The 13,547-nt window shown below is 43.2% G+C and overlaps 1 protein-coding gene across 6 annotated transcripts in view; it reads left to right on the top strand.

Annotated features, from left to right (window-relative positions):
• The window catches only part of PDE1C (phosphodiesterase 1C), a 539,682-nt gene that overhangs the window by 194,503 nt on the left and 331,632 nt on the right, over positions 1-13,547 (top strand). Inside the window, exons 1-2 of one of the 6 annotated variants that reach the window (XM_070369505.1) lie at positions 9,725-10,101; positions 10,708-10,810. The exons of 4 other annotated variants lie outside the window; for them this stretch is intronic. In XM_070369505.1, the coding sequence (XP_070225606.1) occupies positions 10,710-10,810 (101 nt within the window). In that variant the 5' untranslated portion in view covers positions 9,725-10,101; positions 10,708-10,709. Of the gene's footprint in view, positions 1-9,724; positions 10,102-10,509; positions 10,811-13,547 lie in introns of those variants that run through there. One more of the 6 variants, XM_070369506.1, reaches the window with a different exon arrangement.

Below are 13,547 nucleotides of genomic sequence, written 5' to 3'. Positions count from 1 at the left end.
CAAATGCTTCTTTCTGCCTCAGAATCTATGCCTATGCTGTCCCTCTTTATCAGAAATGCTTTTCTCGGGCTTATTACCTGGGTGACTGCTTTTCCTCCTTCAGGTCTTGGCTCAGATGTCACCTGTTCACAGAGGCCATCCCTGACCACTTAGGTGGACTAAAGATGGCTGTAAAATCTGTGTTACTTCCACCCCACCTCTGCCTTGGAAGGTGGAGTTTATTTCTATTGCCCTTGAATCAGAGCTGAGCCCCATGGTTGCTTTAATCAGCCAAATGCAGCAGAAGTGATGCTGTGCCAGTTCTGGGCCTGGCCTTGAAGATGACTGGCGGCTTCTACTTTCTGCCTCTTAGAACACTTGCTCTTGCAATGTAGTTACCATCTAAAGAAGTCTCAGCAAGCCACATGGACAGACCATGTAGAAAGAGGAGGGGGGAGGGGAGAGGGAGAGACAGAGAGAGAGAGAGGGAGATCCTTGCCAAGGCCTCAGACATGTGAGTAAAATCACATTGGATTGGATATTCTGGCCTGATAGCCATCTGACTGTAGCCTCATGAGAGACCCCTAAACAAGACCAGAGGAGGAACTGCCTGGTCAACCCACAGAAGCATGAGAGATAAAAGCTTTGTTTGCTGTTGTTTTGAGCCCCTACATTTTAGAGGGTGGTTTGTTATAGAGCACTAGCTGGTTGAAATTCTTGACCTATTTATACATAGGTCCCACTCCCATTGTTTTCTATACTGGAGAAAACAGTTTCTGATTATTTTCTTTTCAGCACTTTTCACAATTTATAATGATGTATTTATTGTTTTATAATCCGTCCAGCATCTGGTACCCTAATTAGACGGTTGCTTCATGGTGTAGGCACTGGATGTTTTATTGACCTCTGCATATCTGCCATCACAGAGTGCCTGGCACAGAGTAAGCACTAAGAAAATGTTTGTTGAATGAATGAGTGAATGAAATTTAAAAGTTTCCAGCATTTATTTGTGAGATTGCCACCCTCTCCCACCCGCCCCACCACCTTCCCTAGTACAGAGACAAGAATCTTCAAATCTTCTTTGGTGGCTGTTCAAAAACAATTTTTGAGATTTATTTTTATCTTTCTTTATAAATCATACTTGTTAGATCATAATTCTACTTTGCTTCTACTACACACCTGCTTAGCAGATTTTAATGATTACTTATCGGCAAGAACATAGACAAACTGAGTTTCCCTGTGGTGGTTCAGGCTCACCTTTGTCTGCAGATCCAGTCTTTTTCCATTGTCCCTTTCCTGTCCCCCTGGCCCCCATCACTCCTTGTTCCTTGTTGTGACCTGAGCCACCACACATGTTTCCACTTTCCTGGAGTTCTCTTCCTCTAAATTCTTCTTTTGGAAAGCCTTTGCCAATGACCCATGGGTTGAGCAGACGTCCCTTCTTTATATCTGTGAACCAACCCTTGAGCCAAATCCTTGGGTGGCCACAGGAGCTGTTTTTGAGACCCGGGAAGAAGTTCAGAGATAAAAGAGCCCTGGGCCAGGTTCAGGGGACACGTGTCCTAGTCGCGGCTTTACCAATATCCAGCTCCAGGCCATGTGTGGTTATGGAACCTACCTGGGCTGCACTTTTCTCTCAGTAGAACTTAGGTAAAGGGATCGCTAAGGTCCCTTTCAACACTGAGGCTTTCATATTCAAATTTCCTTTATGGTGATATAAGAACAACCAGCCAATGTATGTGCATTTGGGTCAGAATTTGGCTGACTACAGCATCAGCAGTTTTACATGAACAAAATTTTCAATTTTGTTAGTACAGCCAAGTTAATTCTGCTGGGTTGGCAGCATGCTCTGAGAGGCAGGGTGGCCACTGGGGGCAGGAGTCAGGGAAGCCTTGTGCTGTTACGTTTCCCGGCCATTAGCTGGAGGGTAGACCAGCTGGAGGGCAGCTGAGAGACCTCTCAGACCTCATCCGCTTCATTTCTAAACTAGGGATAACAATAATATGTGTTTCACTCATTCTAGGGTTGTTTTTTTGGAGGGGCTAATGTGTATAATATGGCAGTGCTTTGACAGGCCATTATCAGAAAGTTATTGAAACACAATTTTTGATTTATTTACCAGAAATCAGATTTAATTTATTTTTTATGTATTTATAATAAATATATATATATATATATATAAAATCAGAGACTTTATCAAAATAAAATCTCCTTTCAGCTTCCCTTCTTTCATGTGCTGTTGGACAGATGAGATAGGGGAGAGACTGTTGTCTCATGAGAGCCTTCAGAGTTTAAGATACTGGTCATACAGGTTTTCTTAAAACTCCTTACAGCAATCCCCTAAGAGAGGAGTTGTGTTTGCTAGGATTCTTTTAGTCATCAGTGACAGAAATCTTATTCAGGTTAGTTTAAGTGGAAAAAAAAGAAAAAAACACAACATGGGATGGGGTAGAAGGTATTTATTTTGTTAATATAAGTTAAAAGTTCATGGGTAGGCATAGCAGGCTCAAGGAGCTCAGAAGATCCTGTAACATTTTATTTTTTTAGTTCTTCTGTCTGCTTTTCTCTATGTTGGTGTAATTTTTTTTCTGGTATACCCGCTCTACATGGTAAAAAAGATAACTCCAGGGCCAAGATAATCTCAAGCCTTTTAGCTTGTTATCTCAGAGAAAAGACAAGTAGACTTCCTCTCTTTTTCCCAAAAGCCACATCAGATTTTCCATAAAGGACCAAGTGCTGGATCTGCTTTAGTTACATGTCACCCTCAGACCACTTTGTTCAGACGTGGGAGGTGGATGACTCGATTGGCCAACCTAGCCGCCTTGTTTATTATAGTCAAATCTAGCCAGGGGCCAGATTCTAGGTTTTCCTACAGCTTTTTTTGGGTCCATGAAAAGCTTAGTTAGCTCAGACCAGGCTGCAGGTTTTGAGAGGTTACTGAGCCCAACCCAGCCCTGGCGGGAGAAGAGAAGGGTCTTGTTCCAGGTCACATGTGATTCAAAGCTACTCCTGGTCCTTTCCTCTTCCTGTGTCACCTCCACTAGAGGGGTGACACGAATTTCTCCTGTCAGAGCAACTGAATGATCCTTCCAGAGGGAGGGGCAAAAACTGGGTCACATGCAGGTTACATCAGACGACCCCTGGGACTCCATCCTGTCTCTCCTCCTATCTCCTCTCCCTGGCTTTCTGGGCCACACTCTGGATAGATGAGCCACATTTCATGTGGGGCTGAGACTCGGTCCTCTGAGCTTCATCAGTCCACTTTCTCTTTTTGCACCTTTTATTTTCATGGTGGAGGTGGTTCCTGGTACAGAGTCTGCCCCATATTATGAAGCCAAAAAGAGAAGAAATCAAGGGGGAAAGCAGTGTGATCATTACCAAAGAGGCCCCTTGCCAGAAAGAAAAGCCCGTGGGAGAGAAGAGCCTGTGTTGACAGTGTGTCCTGGGGGCTGGCTCACATCCGTGTAGGCGGGAAGGAGGGGCTGCTGTGCCCAGTGGTGCTACTTGTGATGTCCTAAAGGCTTCTCCAGAATTTCCCCATCAACAGACTCCAGATGATGCCATTGGCAAGTCATGAAAAATGTATCAAGGGCAGTGCTTGTCTCATGGAGGTCAAAGCAACTGGTCATATTCTCAAAGCTAGAAGATGAGTATTCATGGGAGATAATCCTGTGTTTTTCCTGACTTTATCCAGCTATCCAGTTTTCTTTATCCAGATCCTCCTTGGTAAGCCCTGGTTATCATTTGCCCAGTGGTTGTTGCATAGTACTGTGGCAGCTTCCCTGAGTTGACCTCAGTATATGATGAATATTCAGGCAGCAAGTACCCTCCACATGTGACTGTGCTTCCCTCTACATAGAGACATCCATGGCTCCCTGTCATCCACAGAAGAGAGCCCAGACTTCTTCCATGACCACACAGGTCTGGCTGACCCCTCCAGCACTTTCTCTTGCTTCTCTTAGTCATGCACTTATAGTCAAGCTACATAAAATTGTTTGTGGATTGCTGGACACTCCACCCTTTCTCACGCTTCTGTCTCTTTCCCTACAGTTCCCTCTTTCTAGAATGACCTGCCTCCATCCACCTTCCACCTTCAGGATCCAGTTCAGATGTTATCTCTACTATATAACCTCCTTGATTCCCCCCACCCCTCAACTGTGCTGCTGCAGCTCCACCTTCTCTGTTATATATCTTTTGTCTTTTTATGTGTCTGCAGGGAGGAGATATAACTAAGGGAAAAGAACTTTGCACTCTGGTCTGGATTTAAAACCTGGCTTTACCCCTATAGCAGTGCATCTTCGCAAAAATGATCAGACTTTTTGGGAGCCTCTCTGTCTTTACTTGTAAATGTTGTTGTTCAGTTGCTCAGTCTTGTCTGACTCTTTGCAACCCCATGGACTGCAGCACGCCAGGCCTCCCTGTCCATCACCAACTCCCAGAGTTTACCCAAACTCATGTCCTTTGAGTCGGTGATTCCATCCAACCATCTTGTCCTCTGTCGTCCCCTCATGCCTTTTATCTTTCCCAGCAATGGGGTTGTTTCCAAAGAGTCTGCTCTTCGCATCAGTTGGCCAAAGTATTGGAGCTTGTAAATGGGCATAATGAATTCTCCTCAAGTGTTTCATTGAGGGTGAATGTGAGCCAGCCTATGATGTGCTTAGCACGGAGCTTGGCACATGGTTGTTCTCAATAAGCAGTAAGGGTAGTGGTGTGGTTAGTGTGGTTATTACTGAATTGTGACATTGTCACAGTGAAAGGGACCTTGAGGGGTCATTGTTATGTTTGCAAAGCCTGATTCCTACTCCCTTGTCTGATGGTCATGCAGCTTCTGCTTGAACTCTGCCATGTACAGGGAGGTCACTCTCTCTGATCTTGTGATCCTTAATGCTGATGATGCAGAGGTTTTTTGGTACTTAGGTTAAGTTATTCTTTGTCTATTTGGGGAACTGTTTCAATTCCTGAACCAAAGATCTTATTTTTTGTTTTTATTTTTATACAGTTTGTTTTAATGGCTATACTCCACTTACAGTTGTTACAAAATATTGGCTACATTCCCCACGTTGTACAGAACATCCCTGTAACCTATCTTCCACCCTGTAGTTTGCATCCCCTCTACCCCACCCCTCTATTGCCCCACCTCTCTACCCTGGTAACCACCAGTTTGTTCTGGTGGTTTGCAACAAACCATTAGTTTGTATCTGTGAGTATACTTCCTTTTGGTTTTATTCACTAGTGTGTTGTATTTTTTTTGGATTCCACCTATAAGAGATATCACACAGTGCCTTTCTCTGTGTGACTTACTTCACTTAGCTCAGTGTCCTCCAAGTCCATCCATATCACTGCAAAGGACAAAATTTCGTTCCTCTTAATGGCTGAGTAGTATTCCATTGTGTGTGTCTATCACATCTTCTTTAGATATTCACTTGTTGATGGACACTTAGTTTGCTTCATACCTTGATAATGGTAAGCAATGCTGTATTGATCATTGGGGTGCACATATATTTTGAATTAGTGTTTTTGCTTTTTTTTGCATACCCATGCCTGGAACTGCTGGGTAATATGGTAGTTCTATTTTCAGTCTCTTGAGAAATCTTCATACTGTTTTATGCAGAGGGTGCATCAATTTACATTCCCACAAACAGTGCACAAAGATCCCCTTTTCTTCATGTCCTCCCCACCAATTGTTATCTTTATTCTTTTTGGTGATAGCCATTTTGATAGGTGTGAGGTGATATCTCATGGTTTTGAATTGTGTTTACCTGATGAGTAGAGATGTTGAACATCTTTTCATGTTCTGTTAGACATTTCCTTTCTTCTTTGGAAAAGTGTCATTTCAGTTTTTCTTTCTGCCCATTTTTAAATCTAGTTGTTTGTTTTTTGATCTTGAGTTTATATGTGTTGGACATTAATCTCTTGTCAGTCATATCATTTGCAAGTATTTGCTCCCATTCAATTGGTTGTCTTTTCATTTTGTCAATGATTTCCTTTGCTGTGCAAAAGCTTTCAAGTTTGCTTAGGTCCTATTTGTTTATTTTTGGTTTTGTTTCCATTATTTTAGGAGACAGATTCCCCCCCCCCCCAAATTCTGTGATTTATGTCAAGGAGTGTTCTGCCTGTGTTTTCCTCTAGGAATTTTATAGTATTCAGTCTTAAATTTAGGTCTTTAATTCATTTTGAGTTTATTTTTGTATATAGTATTAGAGAATGTTCTAATTTCATTCTTTTACATGTAACTGTCCAGTTTTCTCAGCACTACTTATTGAAGAGACTGTCTTTTCTCCATTGTATATTCTTGTCTCCTTTATACAGTTGACCACAGGCGCATGGGTTTATTTCTGGGCTTTTCATCCTGTTCATTGACCTCTGTGTCTACTTTTGTGCCAGTGCCATACTGTTTTGATTACTGTGGCTTTTGATTACTGTCAGATTGTGTGAAGTCAGGGAGCATGATTCCTCCAGCTCTGTTCTTTCTCAAGACTGTTTTGGCTATTCAGGGACTTTTGTGTTTCCATACAAATTTTAAATTTATTTGTTCTAGTTCTGTGAAAAATACCATTGATATTTTTATAGGGATAGAATTGAGTCTGTAGATTGCCTTGGGTAGTATAGTCATTTTAATAATACTGATTCTTCCAAACCAAGAACACAGTATATGTTTCCATCTGTTTGTGTCATATTTAGTTTTTTCATCAGTGTCTTTTTGAGTATAAGTCTTTCACCTCCTTGGGTAGGTTGATTTGGTGAATTATTAAGTTGGCAATTATATGTATGTATATATATATGTTATGTATATTTATGTATATATGCACATCTATGTTTAATTAATGATGTTTTACCATATAAGATTTCCTAAAAGGTCTTATTCAAAAAGCTTGGAGAGGAAGTTGCCATGGAAACTGACCTCCAAAGCAAGGTTGCCAGTGGAAATTGTAGCTTGTAATGTTGTGTTGCTACAGCATGCAAGCATACCCTGTCTGTGATAGATGAAGAGACAACAAAATCTGAGTAACATAATAACATAGTGTATCCAAAAGTAGTAATATTTTGCAGGCAGAGAGAGGATGAATTCTTTCTGATGTGGTTTAGAAAGAGCCTTCAATGAGAAGCAAGGAATCCTGAGGTGTTTTATGGTACTTTGACCTCAGTTTTCTCATCTGTGAAGTGGGAGCATTGGTTACTCAGAGATGGAAGATGGAAAAGGCAGAGGTGGGCTTTGACCCTGAGAACTAATTACTCTACTTCCCCATTCAACAAGAGCAGCTCTTTCTTTACTTTTTAAATCTGAGGTATGTATTAAAATCCATTATAAGTATTAATTTGAAATAAAATATTCTATTGCTTAAAGAATTTGAAGATAATCTAAATTAGATTATCTTTAAGGTTTCCCCAGCTCCAAAAACTACTTTGGCTCTAAAATAAAGTTATGTCCTTATTAACTTTCTCATACATGTTTACTTTTTTAAAACTTTTCTAAAATGAAACAAAACCATGCTCCACAAACTTATAAAGACTATTTTTGGTCCTCCTTCTCTGATTAGCTTATTTAAAAGTGAAAGGTTATTTCTTTCCTTTTTCTTCCAAAATTTGCTTTTCTCTGACTTGATTAACATCCCAGTAACAAAGAAAAAGTCATAAATATGGTGGATGGCAGGAAATTGAGTATCATCCTTTTAAATTCCCTTCTATCCTTTCTTTCTAGGCCAGTCCTTGGAGAAACCATGATGTAGTTAAAGTATGTATTCAGCAATATGCATCTTTCTTTTCAGCATTTCTTCTCCCCAGTTCTCTCCAGATGACCTCATAGAATCATAAAGGTGAAAAAGACATAAAAAACTTTTTGCATAAATTCTTTAAAGATGTGGAAAATGGGATCCTGTGAAGGGGACAGTTTTGTATTGGATAAGGTAATGAGTCATAACTCAAACTCTGGCCTTTTCCAGTTCAGTTCTCTTCTTGGTAGGTTTAGATAACCTCCTTGTGCTTCAGTTTTCTACTATAAAATGGAGATAATAATAGCATTTTCTTTATAATATTGTTGTTGGTATTATGTGAGTGTAGAGCCCTTAGAACAGGGTTGGGACCGTAGAAAGTTTCAATATATGCTCACTAATATACGGACGGAAGAGCCTGGTAGGCTGCAGTCCATGGGGTCGTGAAGAGTCGGACACGACTGAGCGACTTCACTTTTGCTTTTCACTTTCATGCATTGGAGAAGGAAATGGCAACCCACTCCAGTGTTCTTACCTGGAGAATCCCAGGGACTGGGGAGCCTGGTGGGCTGCTGTCTATGGGATCGCACAGAGTTGGACACGACTGAAGTGACTTAACAACAACAACAATTATCATTACTGTGCTTCCATATTATGATAGGAGGTTGCCCAAGGTATACAGTCTGATGGGAACTCCATTTGGGTATCATACACTGTTCTGTATCCCCCAAACAAGTCATTAAAATAACCTCTTAATGTCCAATTCCACCAGGTCATTGTTCTGAGCTTGGTGACATTGGGTGAGTAAATTGGTTTCATTTAGGTAAATGAATTTTATATTAATATGTTGACTGCTTAATGCTACCTTTGCCTTTAACTCAGTGGAACTGTAAGTGCTTCCAGAAACTCCTTAAGGACCAAGTTTAATGAGGTGACTTAAGATTGTTGTAGGTGAGTGTGTGAGTCCTTTTCAGTCAAAAAGTTCTGTCATCTCACCTTGAAGCAGATACCTTTTCCACTGGAATGAATGGGGCCAGCCTTGCCATCCTCATCACTCTTAACTCTAATTTCTGGAAAATAAATGCCCACTTCCCAATGGATGAGCATTTAGGATTTAAACACTCTTAAATTTTTCTTTATCAAGGCCACTTGAATGGAATTTTACTTGAGCAATGGAGAAAAGCTAGTTCTCACCTTTACATTTATCTTAATTTTGAGAAGCAGGCAAATATCTGATGGACAGAAAAAGAATACTGGGAGTGTAACTAGAAGAATCATTAACTGCCAGTGGAGGAAAATACCATTATGGGGGCAAGCTGTGTCTTGAATCTCAGGAGCCCTGAGTCCCAGGTTTGACATGGCCCCTGGGAAGTGATGGTGGCTGCATTTAGAAGGGAGTTTGACCACCAGTCTGTGACGTCAGGGCTGAAATCAAATTGTCAGAGTCTTTCTTTTTCTCTTTGGTCTCTTTTTGAATACCACCTCCCGCCTCCCCTTGTGGCTCAGCTGGTAAAGAATCCGTCTGCAATGCAGGACACCTGGGTTCGATCATTGGGTTGGGACGATCCCCTGGAGAAGGGAAAGGATACCCTCTCCAGTATTCTGGCCTGGAGAATTCCATGGACTGTAGAGTCCGTAGGGTCGAAAAGAGTCGAAAAGACACGACTGAGCGACTTTCCCTTCTTTCCCTTCTCCCCTTACTGCATACCTGATCCCATTCTGTTTGAGCAATTCACTTTGTTGACATTGTGAATGACCTCGGGGGACTCAGATACTGAGTTGTAGCCTCCTGAGCTGAAACTCCTCTCCACTGTCAGCATCTGCCCAGCACAGCCCTGCAGGGACCCTTTGAGAGTCTGTCAGTGGAAACTACTACCGCCTTACTTTTGTTTATATTTTCCTTTTTTCACACCATTTTTTGGCGGCGGGGAGGAAGAATATATTGAGACTTTCTAAGTGTGATGTGTGGTTACTTTAGTCCCTGTCAACTGCTTTAATATTTCAAAATGGAACCGGCTCTCTGGCAGGCGTGGAAGTGAGCGCTGTGAATGAAAGCTCCAAGCACGAACTCCGCGGAACCTCACCTTGGCTGTTTGCCCCACCAGCCGCCGGGGAGGACACAGACCTCGGTTTCCTGGGATTTCCGAGTGTGGAGCCGTGCTATTCATTTTGTGCGGGCTCCGGGAGCCATCGGCACGCGGGGCTGGGGGCCCTGCGCCGCGGCGGGCCGCCCTGGCGCGCGCGGGTCTCCGGGTGCGGGGCTGGAGCCCCGCGAGCTTGTGCCCCGCAGACGGCAGTGCTCCGCGCGCCCCTCCCTTCGCGCCCGCGGGTGCCAGACCTGACGCCGGCCCCTGCGCGCTCGCAGACGACTCTTCGCAGTTGTCAGTTTTCTCGCTTGTCAGCAGAGCTGCTGGTAAGTGACAGAAAACAGAGAAGGGGCGCGAAGGCAGCGGGGCAGGGAGAGAGGGACCGGGAGGGGGAGCCTCGGGGCGCCCCAGGGCAGGGGGCGCTGGCGCAGCCAGGGTGTGCGGCCTCAGGCTCAGACAGACCGGCCCCGCGCTGTCTCCTTCTGGGCTCATCCCTCTCCCCGCTTTCCCCTTCTCACTTTCTCCCTCCTCGCCGCCTCTCTTCCCTTCTGGGTCCTCCCTTTCCCCTCCAATCCAGCTGCCACACGGTTCGCTCCCGCGGCTTTGTGTTTGAGGACAAAAAAAAAAAAAAAAGAATACGAGTTGGTCCGAGGTGCTTTCCCCTAGAGCAAAAGCACAATTCCTACCCTTGGCACTAGCCCGGGAGCGTGGCTGGTTCCCGCAGCTGCCTCCGGGGGGCATCTGGGCCCAGGGTCGCCGGCTCTCCGGGCCCGCTTTAAGCCAGGATTTCGGGGGCGCAGAAAGGGGAGCGCACGCAGAAAGTGAGGCAGACGCGCGGCGCCGGGCTGGAGCTAGAGGGCTGGACTGGGCGAGGAGGCGGGAGGGACAGCCCAAACTCACTCGGGCCTCACTCCCAGTGTGATAACCTGCAGCTATGGAGTCGCCCACCAAGGAGATTGAAGAATTTGAGAGCAACTCTCTGAAATACCTGCAACCCGAACAGATCGAGAAAATCTGGCTTCGGCTCCGAGGGCTGTAAGTAAACCTGTTTACTTCTCTTGCCCCATTTCCCTCTCTCATCTGTATTTTAACTACACAGCCCCGGTCACGACTGCTCACCCTCACTCCTACATGGCCCTTTAAATACAGCGGGAGAAGTTCCACAACCGCTTCCTAGTTAATTACAGTCACTGCTGCCTTTCTTTCAACAATGAGACGTGTCTTTCTGAGTGCTGTAGAATGCCTTGCTGTTTCCAAGTCATGCTTTCTTTAGGGAAGGCGAGATGTCCTTAGATTTCACTTACAGTATAGCTCAATATTCATGGAAATATTTCTTTTTCTTTTAAAATTGATCAGGGGAGAAAAGTTTGGGGACTCAGATCACAGATTTTTAATCAAAGGAAGAGTTGTTCTCTGGAAAATGCTTGCAGACACCTTGGCAGGTGGTCCAAGAACTTACCAACAGTTCAAATTCAATATGCTTTCTGGCTGTTAAATCTTCCTCTTCCTCTCCCTAGCCTACTGCAACTTCAGATATTTTCTTAGGATTCTTTCTAGCAGGAAAAGAGTTACTGGAAGGAAGGGCTGTTTTTGGAGACAGTAGGGTTCAGAAACAATATTGGAGTTTCCTAGCAAGATCTGAACACTGAAATAGGTCATTTGTTTTCAATATGGTGGCCAGAGTTCTAGCTGGACTGAGGGACAGTTATCTCTGAATTTCATTCACTTCATTGGGTTCTGCCTGTTCTTGGGTGCTGAGGAGAAGTGATCTGAAAGTACATGTTTTTTTTTTTCTGTGAAAAGATTTCTTAAACAATGAACTGCTGGTTATCCCAGTCAGGAAGCTATAGTGACAGCTGTACGGTTACAGCTTGCTTCTCAATTGACCTGGTAGGTTCCAAAGATACCTTCCATAACCACCAGATATTTGCCATCAAATATCTAGTGCAGATTAAAAAAAAATAGGTTTTCTCCAAGTATATTCTCCAGATACTCTGTTCCTACCAAGGGCAGTTTTAGGAAAACCAGCTCGTTCGTAGTTGTTTTGCTGTAGTTATGTTTTTGAAAGCACACGCGTATGCCTATGCACGTACACACACACACACATACCCCAAAACAAATCAGAAAGGCACTGATCTGAGTTATCTTCATCTTGGGGGAGACTGTATTCCAACCAGGATATTCAGAGTTTCTAAAGGAAAGCAGTAAGATAGGTGTTTCTTTAAGGCATCCCTATTTAAAGTGCACTTTGTAAGAGCCCTTCCATCAGTAATAGAGTGAGTTTCATTGCCATTGATCTAAATGGGAAACCATGCCACGTAGCATGAGTTTTGGATTGTTTGGCTGCTGCAAGCAGAGGCTGTAAACTTATGTGGAAATCTTGTCTTTTTGGCTGGCAGGCTCTTCCAACAGTTGAGATGCATGCAATGCAGCACCTCTTTCACAGAGGTGTTTACAAGTTCACGTCCTACGTAATGAACATCCCATCTCATCATACTGAGGGTCAGCACACAGAAAGTTTGTTGCATCCACAAAGTCTGGGTCCCTGGTATATCCAGTGTGAAGGTGTTGTCAAGCTGGTCTCCTTGCCATCCCAGTAGGAGGGACTCATGTGCACATACTCAGAAACTGCTTCTCTTAGGCTGCTTTACAGTTTCAACCAACTCAACAGAGCTACTCAGGTTGGAGTAGAGGGTTTGGGCAAATCAGCCAGGCTGAGGTGGGAAATTTATATGAACAAGTCATTGGAGCTTGGAATGAACACACTGTCTCGTAACTTGCTCTGTTTCATCAGTTAGGCTTCTCTCCCCAGATTGTTGGGGTGTGATGTATCTGCATTTTTGTTTTCATGTCTCATGTTTACCCAGCACCCTGTACTTTTGAACATAAAAGGTGTGGGTTGATTCTTTTCCAAGCATGTGTTTTTGAGTCCCTCTCTTTTTACCCTTCCCGCTGAAACATCCTGCTCAGCAGCAGTCCCAGGAGATCTGTAACTTCATGTTCTAATTTGAAAAAGGACATGTTACTATTGTTATGAGATTATTTTTTTACTACTGTTATGGTTCTTACTACCACTTCAAAACAAAACAGTAGTGCTATAATAAGTTGCTAAAGATTCTGGAGACCAAAGCACATGATTTTTTACACAACTTGGAATAACACTTCTGCGGTTAACAAAATAGAAACATTAGAAGATGGGAAGATGTGTATCTATCTGTCTGCACAGTGCATTAACAATAAGAGAAAAGAAGCTGCTCTTCCACATTTTAGAAAGACTCAATAGCCATAGTTGGATTTTTACACCAATTTATTATCATGATACCCTATAGTAGGGGCTTTATACATGACCAGAGATAGTCAGGAATTTGGTTCAGCTCATTTGAGAGCCATCTAAGTTCAGGACTTGATCATCTCCTGCCTGGACTGTTCACTGGCATCTGTCTCCTTCTTCTAAGTATCTTGCTTATTGAATCAATTTTTGAATTTTTCATCTCCTCAATTAAAATGCAAGTTCTTTAGGGTGGTGACCGTGCGTGTCTTGCTCACTGCTGTAACCTCTAGTGCCTAGAACAAGGTTTGGTACATAGTAGGTACTTACTCAATATGTGATGAAAGAAGCATGAAGACTCAGAGGTAAACTTTTCAATATTGAAAACGAAGATTATAAGCTTATAGGTCACATGATACTATCAACACAATAGTTCATGAACTAGATGGGTGGTGGGTTTAATTAACATCATTGCCCAGGTTGGGCACAGGAATCTAAACTAAG

This window comes from Bos mutus, chromosome 4 (genome assembly GCF_027580195.1).
Source record: "Bos mutus isolate GX-2022 chromosome 4, NWIPB_WYAK_1.1, whole genome shotgun sequence".
Lineage (NCBI taxonomy): Eukaryota > Metazoa > Chordata > Mammalia > Artiodactyla > Bovidae > Bos > Bos mutus.
The sequence above is the reverse complement of the archived record's forward strand: the minus strand, read 5'-3'. Positions and strand labels throughout refer to the sequence as shown.